Genomic DNA, 13,095 nt, shown 5'->3' on the forward strand with positions numbered 1-13,095 from the left:
AGCTCTTTCGCCTTTCAGAGGCGACTATACTGGACTGTGGTCTGCGTGTTTACGGTGTTAAAACAAACTACGCGAGACAAACTGATTGCTAATATCGCCCTGGCTTACCAGAGAACTCAAATTATAAGGCACACCATCAATGAACGTCTATTTTCGGGTCTACTTCATACATAAATTGCACCGGATTATAACTTGCATTAAGCGACACTAGTAAGGAACAGGAGAGTCGCCATGTTTCCCTTCTGATTCAGCAGGTCTTGCCACTGAGTGAAGCACAAAACTGAGTTTCTAAAAATAAACAATTTCCTTCAAAGTCAAACAAGTATTGGATGTTAATCTACACAGATTTCTTTCCTGAAAACTGTTTATTTGGGTGGGTAAATCACTTTGTTTTATTAACAGTAAGCTTAGATTCCCAGACCTCCACTAAGGCTAGGTGCAGCGGCAGCGGCATTAGCATAAGCGGCTAACCGCTAGCCACCCAACATCACTACACTGAGTTCCGGTAAGATAGGGTGATATTAGCTATCGGTTCATTCCACATAGCTTGTTTTAACACAGTAATCGTTCAGGTTAGTCAGTAGACAAAACCTTTGATCTCTGGTGGCTAATGCTAAGCTGCTCCAGCAGTGCCAGCCAAGGTAAGCAGCAGGCTAGAGAACGATAATACTCACCTCTGAATGGCCAAAAGGCTAGCGGCTTGAGGCTAATGCTAATTTTGCTCCAGCAGTGCTAGCTGGGGTAAGCAGCAGGCTAGAGTCCGATAATACTCACCTCTGAACGGCTAATATTAAAGCTAATAGCAAAGTGGCTTTACTACTCCTTAATTCCTGACTGGTAAAATTCATACACTTGAGAAAAACAAATGATTTTAGGTGCACCTTATAGTGCAAAATATTACAGTTCTAATTCTAACATGACTTTTACTTTTCCTCTTTCTGATCCCCCATTTTTGCAGATATTAGACTGAGAGGACATCTCTATCTGTACTCATAGAAAAGAGAATGAAGTTCAGTACCTAGCTTAGCAGCAGGAGCACTAACAGATGGAGGCACCTTCTCATTGATCAACTTCACACATTCACTGGGAAAGAAGCCGACCTGGAAGCGAAAAGGGAATGGGCAAGCTTAGGTCTGATTTTGATGAAGGAAACACTAAACAGTTACACTAAGCTATTCATAGTCACAATGTAGATTGTAGATTACTATACTATGGCATTCTGCTCATATTGTGTGGCTCTAGTTTTGATGAACCAGACTGGTCAGTTAGCATTGCTACTACTTTTTATCTAGCTTTTCTTATTAATGTGTGTTAAAGGAGATCTCTGGTGTGAAATGGACTTTGGGTGTAGTAAAAAACATGATAAAGAGGACTAACCCTTGTTGAATAGCCCACCTCCGCTTTCCTACAGCTTTCTGAGATCCAGTAACTTTGTGCAGTTTGTTTTAACAGGCTTTTAAAATAGGTTTTAACTCGCTTTTAAATATAAATCACTTTTTCCACTGTTATTTAGGCTCAAAGTAGCTCCACACCTCATTGGTAGACTCCGAAGAGCCCTGACATTTAAAACAAACTGATTATGACTTTACTTTAAGATGCCGGTGCCCGGAGATATAGATTTTGCTGCGGCTTGTATAGTTTTTATAGTTATTTAACACCTCAATTTAAATGTCAGGGCTCTCCAGATTCTGCCAATGAGGTGTGGAGCTACTTTGAGTCTGGATAACGGTGTAAAAAGTGATTTATCTGCAGGGGAAAAATATGCCCCATATCATCCATTCTAAAGCCTGTTTGGAAAAACTGAACAAAATTCCTGGATCTCAGAAAGCTGCAGGAGAACGGAGGTGGGCTATTCAACAAAGGTTAGCACTTTATCACATTTTACTACACCAAAAGTCCATTTCACACCTACGTTTTCCTTTAATGTCTTCCTTTGAGATGGTTGGTGTTGTGTATAATGGTCTAGTAAGTGTTAACCCTAAACATAAAGGTTAGCATGCTACAGTTAAATACCTGGAAGCCATGTTTCCCTCTCCACCAGGTGGTCTCCTCTTTGGGTGGCATATCAATCACAGACAAAATATCCCCGACCTTCAAAAACAGAGATTAGTTCTCAATTATAGAACGTATGTATGTTAAAGAACAGTCTGTAAACACCATCATAATCAAGCTGAGAAATCACAAAAAAAACAGTGTTGTTATCTTTGTACAAGTTTTTGTGTGTGTGTGTGTGTGTCTTCTTTTAATCAACAAGCTCCACAAGGTCAACACACTCGGCTGCGGGAGACAAAACATGACACGTTGGACAACACGCAGCCAAAACAGCCGCTGCCTGAGCCAAGCCACACTTCTCTACAGGCCCGGTCTTGCCCACCATGAGTTCGGTTCTCGTCACCAGCAACTTCTGACACACATAAGGGAAGTGGGAAGTGAGGAACAGAGCAGTGCCTGTTTCTCATCAGAGAGAGTGCAGAGGGACCGCAACCAAGAGAAAAAACAGAGGAGAGAGAGGCGAGCGAGGGCAATTAAATAAAAAAAAGAAGGAAACAGACCAAAAAAGAGATCATGGACACAGTAAATAAAGTGAGGAAAGTGCATGAGAACACATTAATAAAAGAAAAGACAATAAACAATAAAAAAGAAAAAGAGCGAGAGAAATAAGGTTTGTGAGGGTGTGGGAATAAGAATAATTAGAAGACATTAGAAATTATATTGACCAAAATTGTGATGTGTAATTAATGATTTAAGGTTTAAGCTCCGGTTCACCTTGCTAAGAAGTAGTTGACAGTGGAACTCTATCTCACTCTACCTCGCTCCGCCTCCAGCCTCACATAAGCACAGTCGTGAAGAGCTCACCCTGTTGCTGCACACAGGTAACGCTGTTTGCTGTTATACTGTGTTTATCCTGAAATCTCAATTACAATTGTGTGTAAGAGTGTAAGAGTGAGAGAGTGAATGTAAGACGACATGTTAAGAGTGAGCGAGCATGTGAGAGTCAAAGAGTGTCAGAAATGAGAAATAGAACAAGATGTGTAAGAGTAAGAGTGATTGAAAAAGAGTGAGAGTGTATGTGTGTGTGTTTAAGAGAGACAGAGAGAGAGTGTATGAGGGTGAGAGAAAGAGAAAGACAGTGTGAGAGTATGAGAGACAGAAAGAGGAAGTGAATGAGAGAGAAAGCAAGAGAGAACGAGATAAAAGTGTAAAAGTAAGAGTAATAGAAAGAAGGTGTGAGAGCGAGAGAAGTTTGAGGGAAAGACAAAGATAGACAGTGTGAGAGACAGAAAGAGAGTGAGTATTAATAAGAGAGAGTGTGAGAAAGAGAGGGAGAGTATGTGAGAGCATATGAGAGGCTAAACAAGTAAGTGAAAGAAAGAGAAAGGGAGAGATACTCTCATGAGTATGAGAGAAAGACATAGAAAGAGACAATGTGAGGGCAAGAGCAAGAGCAAGACAGTGTGAGAGTAAGAGAGACAAAGAAAGCGAGTGAATAAGAGAGAAAGAGAGAATGTGAGAATGAGAGGAAGAGTGAGATAGAGAGGGAGAGTGTGAGAGAGTATGAGAGACAAAAAGAGTAAGTCAATGAGAGAGAAAAAGACAGTGAGAGAGAGAGAGAGGGATAGAGAGAAAGAGAGAGAAAGAGTATTAGGGAAAGACAGAAAGAGACAGTGTGACAGTGAGAGTAAAAGAGACAGAAAGAGAGTGAGAGTGAATAAGAGAGAGACAGAGAGAGAGAGAGAGTGTGTAAAAAAGAAAGGGAGAGTGTGAGAGAGAGAGAGAGAGAATGAGTGAGAGAGAGAGAGAGAGAGAGAGAGAGAGAGAATGAGAGAGCATAAGAGCGAGTGTGAATGAGAGACATTAAAAGAGAACGAGACAGTGTGAGTGAGAGTAAAAGTGATAGAAAGAGAGTGAGAGAGAGTATGAGGGAAAGAATACAGAGAGACAGTGTGAGAGTAAAAGTGATAGAAAGAGAGCAAGAGTAAAAGAGAGAGAGAGAGAGTATGAGGGAAAGAATACAGAGAGACAGTGTGAGAGTAAGAAAGAGCGAGACTGTGAAAGATGGAAAGGGTAAGAGAGACAGAGTGAGAGTTAAAGAGAGAGAGAGAGAGAAAGTGAGAAAGTCTGAGAAAGAGAGAAAGAAACAGAAAGAGTGAGAGTGAATGAGAGAGAAGCGAAAGAGTGTGAGAAAGAGAGAGAGAGCGAGAGAGCTTTAAATGTGCCAGGTCACCCTGTTCTGTGGCCCAGAAAGAGCCGGTCTATATGGAGCAGGGGCTGGGAGGGGGGACAGGAATAGACCTGATGAAGGAGGAAGAGGAAGGTGGTGATGAAGAGGAGAGGGTGACAGCACAGCAGAAGAAGGCAGGCTGTGGGAAAGTAGAATCAGGCCAGGACAAAGCACAGGACAACGCAACAGCACGCTCAGCACGGTGCTCACGTCTGAGCTGAAGAAATCACATTAGCTGCAGTTAGCAGACTGATCAGCTCTGCTGATGAGGTCATCTGAACTCCACGGCCATCAGTGTGGAATCGGTCCCCCCTGCATATCTAACAGCAGGTGTGGAGGTCTGCGGGTACTGAGCACCAGAGTGTTGAAGATGTTTCAGCACTATCTATCCATTATTCAGTGAATCCATACACATATTGATACAGGAGCATCTGAGCCTCCACTACTAGACTCTGCAACAGCTTCATCCACCAGGCAGTCAGACTTCTCACCACACAGAGACAGAGCTGAACCCCACCCCACCCACCACACACCCAACACACTCACACAAAACTGAACTGACCCCCCACCCACCCACCCTTTACACACACAAAGACTGAACTTCACCCACACACACTCAGCACACAGAGACTAAAATATCTTTATTTCTATCAGCAATATTTGCTGCTACTCTAAAAAAACTATTAACTCTCTACCCCAGTAACTGCTGTGATTATATATGTTCTATATGTTCCAGTATGTTACACATCTCTGCACCTTATCCTCACTAAACACTATTATACCGTATCGGTACTGCACTGTCATGTCGTTTAAATCGTCTCGTCTTTTGTATTTATTGTATTTATTGATATTTAGTGTTATAGATATGTTGCACTGTCGTCACTCCTGCATTTTATGTTGTCTATTGCTTGTTGTTCCATGTTGCACCATGGTTCCGGAGGAACGTAATTTCATTACACTGTGTACCTGTACTCAGATGTAATGACAATAAAAGCCTCTTGACTTGACTTGATATTGAGAAGTTTAACCACAGTGTTGATGTGACCTACCTCAATGGAGATCTCATCGCTAGCTTGGGCAGTGTATCGCTTGATGACGTGAGCTGCCGCGATTGCAGGGACATTTAAAGACGCCTCTTCCTTCAGCAGAAACCGGTTCCCATGATTGTCGATCTGGAACACACAACAGGTGACAGGTGAGGTTTCCTAAAGCTGATTTATGAATATATATAGATTCTGTAAGCAAGTGCTCTAGATGTGTAGGTGTGGCTATGACATTAGTTTAACTAGCTAACAAAAGACTGATGAGCTGAAGGAAGGAGATCTTTCTACTTATACTAATACAAGAGGTACAGAGTGGACTGTCCTCACTTTGTATAATTAGCTAGCTATACTCCATATCATGAATTAGTCCATATGCAATGCCTTATCAAGATTTGGGTTGGATACAGTCTTCAAAAGAAAGATCACCACCTCGGTTAGGGCTGTGCAATACTGATATGGTACCTTGAATTCGATACTGATACCCAAACAATACTTATTGATACATTTGTCTAAATTCTAACCAAAAATGACAAAAAGCGATAATTATTCGGAATAATTTTTAATTATTTATTTTTTATTACATCATTTTTTTATGCTGGAATGTCCCAGTATTATTGTGAGGGGACAGTAATATTAGTGTAGTGTGGTTTAGTCTAGAGCATTTTTTTACTGTATTACAATATCTCAGAGTAAAGAGAGAGAGAGAGAGAAAGAGAAAGAGAGGAAGACTGCACGAGTGAGAAAGAGAGAATGCAAGTGGTTGAGAGACAGAGCGAGTGAGAGAGTGAATGAATTAATTAATAAAGTTACACCTATATAGCGTCTTTCCAGAAACCCAAGGATGCTTTACAATTTACACACAACCATTAACACTCAACACTCATCTACACATCGGTGAGAAGCGTTGAGAACCTTTCGGTTCTCAGTAGTACCAAAACATTTTGGTATGGACTTTTTTGGTAATTCTTTTTTTTTTTTGTAAAAAGACTTAATTTCCAGGAAAATTGTGCTTTTAAATATATGTACGTTATGCTGTTAGCTAACTTGCTAACTGTCCAAACCATGCCTTTATAAGATGCCAAACAATATGCTGCTGCTACGTCCACTAAATAAGATCTACAGAAAAAAAGGAAGGGGTCAAAAAAAAAGGAAGGAAGGAAGGAATGAAGTTGCTATTCATGTTAAGCAATATGATTCCCTTTTTTTTACATGTATACACATGCTATATGCTTTACTCTTACCTCCATCCACGTGAGCACAGGCCCACAGTTCAGCTTACTGTCCACGATCATGGAGAGACGATTCAGATACTCTGAGAGCATGGGACTGAAGATCTGAGAGAGGGAGAGAGAAAAAGAAAGAGAGAGAGAGAGAGAGAGAGAGAGAGAGAGCGAGAGCTTTACAGCTTGTTACATGTAACCCCAATTAGGGGTGTCTATAATCAGCAATACAGCTCTGGAAAAAATTAAGAGACTGCTTCAGTTAGGTAGGTATACATTCTACAAACAAACTCTCCCAAAGTCCAAATAGAAATATTGTCATTTAGAGCATTTATTTGCAGCAACTGAGAAATGAGTAAATAACAAAAATGATGCAGAGCTTTCAGATCTCAAATAATGCAAAGAAAACAAGTTTATATTTATTTAAGTTTTAAGAGTTCAGAAATCAATATTTAGTGGAATAACCCTGGTTTTTATTTTTTTCATGCATCTTTGCATGTTCTTCTCCCCCAGTCTTACACACTGCTTTTGGATTTTGGACTTTATTCCACTCCGATGACTATGTACACTTATAGTCAGAAATGGCTGCAAAAAATGCTGCGCACAGCAGGAAGTGTTTTTTTACTGACCTTCGAATACAGAAGTAATGTGTAGCACAACATGTCTTGACATGACATGAGTTGTAATGATTTCTAATGGTGTCTATGTAGTCTTAATATTCTTGCAGTTCCTGCTGATTTTGCAGTAGGGGTGTAGTGTTTATAGCTCATAATAGCATCCCACACATTTTCACATTTTTAATCTGATATTGATCTGAGAGCAGCTGGCCATTAAAGAGCATCTGTGCCATCAAGGCAACTCTTTAAGACGGCAGCAGTATGTGGACGAGCATTGCCTTGCTGAATAGTGGACACTGGAGCGTGCATTCAGAAAAGGTAGGACCACTGGTAGCAGGACCTCATTAACTTAACATTAGACTTTATTACAGGCACTTTATTTATGACAGCCCAAAGTTGAAATTAAAAGACATTAAAAGAAATTGCACCCCATATCATGACACCAGGCCTTCTGGATGTGTGACAACAAAATGTTTGCCTCTGACCACAGGTTTTCTTGGTTGTCTCCATCAAGTCAGAGGTTAAAAGTGAGTGGGACTCATTACTGAAGATCTCTGAAGACCTACTACCATTCATTCCATTTTGGTTGATTCGTTAATGGTGCAACATTTTTTTTGACAATAATTGTATAGTATAATCTGTCCCAGTATCGTAATATACAGGGTTTGGACAATGAAACTGAAACACCTGGTTTTAGACCACAATAATTCATTGTCCCGATGGATACAATCCAGGTTTTTGGATACAATCCGTTTATTTGGATACAATCCGGATTACCACCCGAACATCCCTTTCAGACAGCTTCCTCTTACAGCATCCACAGTTAATCCTGTTGGATGTGGTTGGTCCTTCTTGGTGGTATGCGGATATTACCCTGAATACCATGGCTCTTGATGCATCACAAAGACTTGCTGTCTTGGTCACAGCTGCGCCAGCAAGACATGTACCAACAATTTGTCCTCTTTTGAACTCTGGTATGTCACCCATAATGTTGTGTGCATTGCAACATTTTGAGCAAAACTGTGCTCTTACCCTGCTAATTGAAGCTTCACACTCTGCTCTTACTGGTGCAATGTGCACTTAATGAAGATTGGCCACCAGGCTGCACCAATTTAGCCATGAAACCTCCCACACTAAAATGACAGGTGTTTCAGTTTCATTGTCCCTGTATATAAATATTACTCTGCAGCCCCTGTATTGTGATGCATACGGTTGAACGCATCATATCACCAGAGTCTTGCCAACACACAACCCTATACTTTCTCACATTTGGAAGGAGAGGCACTTCCTCCTCCATAAGAACATAACAGGACGTCAACCTACAGTTGTGGTCAAAAGTTTACATACACTTGTAAAAAAACATAATGTTATGGCTGTCTTGAGTTTTCAATAAGTTCTACAACTCTTATTTTTCTGTGATAGAGTGATCGGAACACATACATGTTTGTCACAAAAAACAGTCATAAAATTTGGTTCTTTCATAAATTTATTATGGGTCTGCTGAAAATGTCACCAAATCTGCTGGGTCAAAAATATACATACAGCAACAAAATTTGTCAATTTTGGTGATGTAGCGAGTTGTGTCAATCAAATTAGCTTCATGTCATGGCCTCTTCACTTCTTGTAAGTGATTCTGATTGACTACAGCTGTTGACTTCTCATGAGCCCATTTAAATAGGGCTCATTTGACCCAGTGATTAGACTCAGCTACAAAAGCTACAATGGGAAAGTCAAAGGAACTCAGTGTGGATCTGAAAAAGCGAATTATTGACTTGAACAAGTCAGGGAAGTCACTTGGAGCCATTTCAAAGCAGCTACAGGTCCCAAGAGCAACTGTGCAGACAATTATACGCAAGTATAAAGTGCATAGAACAGTTGTGTCACTGCCACGATCAGGAAGAAAACGCAAGCTATCACATGCTGCCGAGAGGAGATTGGTCAGGATGGTCAAGAGTCAACCAAGAATCACCAAGAAGCAGGTCTGCAAGGATTTGGAAGCTGATGGAACACAGGTGTCAGTCTCCACAGTCAAGCGTGTTTTACATCGCCATGGACTGAGAGGCTGCCGTGCAAGAAAGAAGCCCTTGCTCCAGAAAAGGCACCTTAAGACTCGGCTGAAGTTTGCTGCTGATCACATGGACAAAGATAAAACCTTCTGGAGGAAAGTTCTCTGGTCAGACGAAACAAAAATTGAGCTGTTTGGCCACAACACCCAGCAATATGTTTGGAGGAGAAAAGGTGAGGCCTTTAATCCCAGGAACACCATGCCTACTGTCAAGCATGGTGGTGGTAGTATTATGCTCTGGGGATGTTTTGCTGCCAGTGGAACTGGTTCTTTGCAGAAAGTAAATGGGATAATGAAGAAGGAGGATTACCTCCAAATTCTGCAGGAAAACTTAAAACCATCAGCCCGAAGGTTGGGTCTTGGGCGCAGTTGGGTGTTCCAACAAGACAATGACCCAAAACACACATCAAAAGTGGTAAAGGAATGGCTAAACCAGGCTAGAATTAAGGTTTTAGAATGGCCTTCCCAAAGTCCTGACTTAAACCCCATTGAGAACATGTGGACAGTGCTAAAGAAACGGGTTCATGCAAGAAAACCATCACATTTAGCTGAACTGCACCAATTCTGTCAAGAAGAGTGGTCAAACATTCGACCTGAAGCTTGCCAGGAGCTTGTGGATGGCTACCAAAAGCGCCTAGTTGCCGTGAAAATGGCCAAGGGACATGTAACCAAATACTAATGTTGCTGTATGTATATTTTTGACCCAGCAGATTTGGTGACATTTTCAGCAGACCCATAATAAATTTATGAAAGAACCAAATTTTATGACTGTTTTTTGTGACAAACATGTATGTGTTCCGATCACTCTATCACAGAAAAATAAGAGTTGTAGAACTTATTGAAAACTCAAGACAGCCATAACATTATGTTTTTTTACAAGTGTATGTAAACTTTTGACCACAACTGTATATACTGCCCGCTAATAATATATAACCTGGCCTATATAAGTGTCTGCTGACCTCATAGCCTAGCATTAAGAAGAAGAGAGGGAGGCCACAGAAGAAAAGGGGCCATTCTGGGGAGTAGTCTTCCCCGACTCACCTCCACTCGGTCCCCGATCTCTGCGAGGGCGGGCAGGGTCTGCAGCTGGGAGTAGCGGCGATCGTAGATGCACTGATGCAGATGAGCATCCAGTGTCCGGAACTCTTCATACGAGCGGCGCACCATCCATGTCTTACCCTACATACCAGAGAGAGAGCGAGAAAAAGAGATGGGGTACAGGAGGCAAACGCAGACTGTAAAGTGTGGGAAATGGGGACAGCACTGAGCGAGATAGCTCCCACCCCTCACAGAAGCTCCAGAGCATCCTCACAATAAAAGCCAATTCTTTTACGTCAGCTGTGTTACGTTACAGATACGTCAGAAGCATGTGCAGTGACTGCTGAAGAGGTAGGGTCATCACAAAAAGAACAAAGGCCAATTTTGTCCTCTTGAACTCTTGGCCACAGCTAGCCATGGCACTGCCATGAATTAAAATTAATATCCCATGATAAAAGGTTAGATATTGAGACCACTGGGAGACCATTTATAGTCTTCATTTTAAAGCAGCATTCTGTGGGCTTGCCCTATAGTTGTGAATTTTAATTCAAACACACTTTGCACAGGCATTTTCGGACAAGCTGAGTGATACAGAGCCATCACTGAAAGTGAAAGAAGTATGTGAATGACTCCAAGTGGTCCAGCAGACTTAGGTGCTGCCACTATGATCAGGAGATCGCCGGTTCGAATCCTGTTCATGCAGCTTGCCATCCGCTACCGGAGCCCTAAAAGAGAGAGCACAACTGGCCTTGCTCTCTCTGGGTAGGTAGATGGCGCTCTCTCCCAACATCACTCCAAGAGGTGATGTCGATCAGCACAAGGCAATGTTTATCTGTGATCTGAGTGCGCTGTGATGCTACTCGATAATGCTGCATCAGCAGCAGTTTGATAAGAGGCGGAGTCTAAGTTCACATGTGTCGGAGGAGGCATGTGCTAGTCTTCACCCTCCTTGTGTTGGGGAATCACTAGTGATATGGGGAGTCCTAATAAATGATTTGGATTATTGATCGTGAATTTTGGGTAAAAAATGGGATAAAAATTTGAAATAAAATTCAGCAGTAATCAGCATGCCAGGCACAGTGTAGAAATGATAGAGATGCTATCCTCCATATTGCACCAGTGGAGCATCACAATCATTTTTCCGCAATGCTATTTGAAAATAAAAATACTACTCAGCTCTCTTTCAGGGTTTTTTGGGACAATAAATGATTTTATCTAACAGAATTTACATTTGTGATATCATGCAAATTATACCACACTTAAAATGAGTACAGTCACGGGCCAGTCTAAAAAAAAAAAAGGATAAAAAATATATAAATATATATTTTTATGTTGGAATGGCATTCAGTAAGAAGAAAAAAACGTCATGCAAAAGCCAAAGATTCCTCATTAGTATTCACTCTAGCAGAGTTGGTTTAGCTATTTTTAGCACACTGGATCCCATGATTAGAGGTATATGACCACATTAGCCATATATGGGGTACAAATATGTATAATATAATTTTTTTTTAAATAATAGTAATAATAAGAATTAAGACACTTTGACATAAGTCTCAAGTCTCACCCTTCCATTTCATGTATCTGTAAAATCGTCATCATTTAGCATCAAGCTTTTAAATCAGAAGATTAACGAATACTAAAAAGCTGTAATACAGTGAGAAGTGTGTGGACTCTGGACTGCTACTGGAAGTTGAAGGACGTTCACTCACAGAGTGACACATTTCACCTTGGATCAAACTGTGAGTGAGAGCGTGCGACAGCATGGACAGGCTGAGGTGTGTTATTAATAAATAATCCCTGGCCGGGGGCAGGGTGTGTCCACTCACCTGGCAGGAGACCTGCACCAGGAAGACCAGGTCTTTGGGATTGGCTGAGCTCCAGTTAGCATCGCTCTGCTCGCTAGCAAACTGCAGCTGAGGGTAAACAACACACACAAGCACACGTTTGTTAATATTTGCTTTACTCTTGGTCAAATTACACATTTATCTCAATTTACAATGAGTAGATATAGCCTCTATAGCTATAGCTATTCCTAATTTTAATACATAGCACAGAAAGGACTCTTCTGAAACATGGAAAAATCTAAAATTCTAATTATAAAATGTGGTCGTTATACAGGTTTGAACCCTAAATACAAAAAGTAATGTCACAAAACATGAGTGCAATTCAACTCTCAAGCTTTATAACTTTATAACTCTTTGACTCAATAGAGAAACCTTGCACAAATGCCCAGAAATCATGTGTACCTCTATGCAGCTGTCTAAAGACCTGAAAACGAAAGTAATCAATTCCCACATGGCAGCCTATAAAAAGACAACCAAGTGCTTTCAGCTTGCAGTTTCTACAGTACATACTGTTATTAAGAAAAACGGCAGTTCAATGGAAGTGCGGAGGTCAACATGAGATGTGGTTAACCAAGAAAACACTCTCAGAGAACGGCTTTTATGCTGGTAAGAAAGGCAAGTCAAACATCCACGACTGGCAAGAACCTACAGGAGTTTCGAGAAACACACTGCCAACTTTGATTTCAAGAAAGAAGCTCTACCTGGACACAAAACTGAATGTCTAAACTAGGGTACAGAGAATCTAGACCAGGAGTTCCTGACATAGGCCCTGAAGGTTGCTAGTGTGAGGCTAATTAAGGGTGTTTTCTACACAAAATGTGCAGCAAATCAGATCTGGATATTAATCAGACAGACTCATTTTAAATTAAATGTATTTCTATTTTTTTTTTTAGGTTTTTTCCCCAATTTACAAGGCCAATTACCCAACCCACTCATTAGGACTCCCCCCATCACTGGTGATGCCCCAACACCAGGAGGGTGAAGACTTACACATGCCTCCTCAGACATGTGAAGTCAGCCACCGCCTCTTGTTGAACTGCTGCTGA

General features: G+C 41.1%; 1 protein-coding gene across 6 annotated transcripts in view; it reads right to left on the reverse strand.

Annotated features, from left to right (window-relative positions):
* Positions 1–13,095, reverse strand: part of arhgap33 (Rho GTPase activating protein 33) — a 118,714-nt gene that overhangs the window by 29,062 nt on the left and 76,557 nt on the right. For all 6 annotated transcript variants that reach the window (XM_049467451.1, XM_022668679.2, XM_049467455.1 and 3 more), the window contains 6 exons: positions 12,032–12,118; positions 10,209–10,346; positions 6,507–6,599; positions 5,272–5,394; positions 2,014–2,091; positions 1,019–1,100 (listed from right to left, as the gene is read on the reverse strand). In XM_049467451.1, coding sequence (XP_049323408.1) covers positions 1,019–1,100; positions 2,014–2,091; positions 5,272–5,394; positions 6,507–6,599; positions 10,209–10,346; positions 12,032–12,118 — 601 coding nt within the window. The remainder of the gene's footprint in view (positions 1–1,018; positions 1,101–2,013; positions 2,092–5,271; positions 5,395–6,506; positions 6,600–10,208; positions 10,347–12,031; positions 12,119–13,095) is intronic.

This window comes from Astyanax mexicanus, chromosome 1, assembly GCF_023375975.1.
Source record: "Astyanax mexicanus isolate ESR-SI-001 chromosome 1, AstMex3_surface, whole genome shotgun sequence".
Taxonomy (NCBI): Eukaryota; Metazoa; Chordata; class Actinopteri; order Characiformes; family Acestrorhamphidae; genus Astyanax; species Astyanax mexicanus.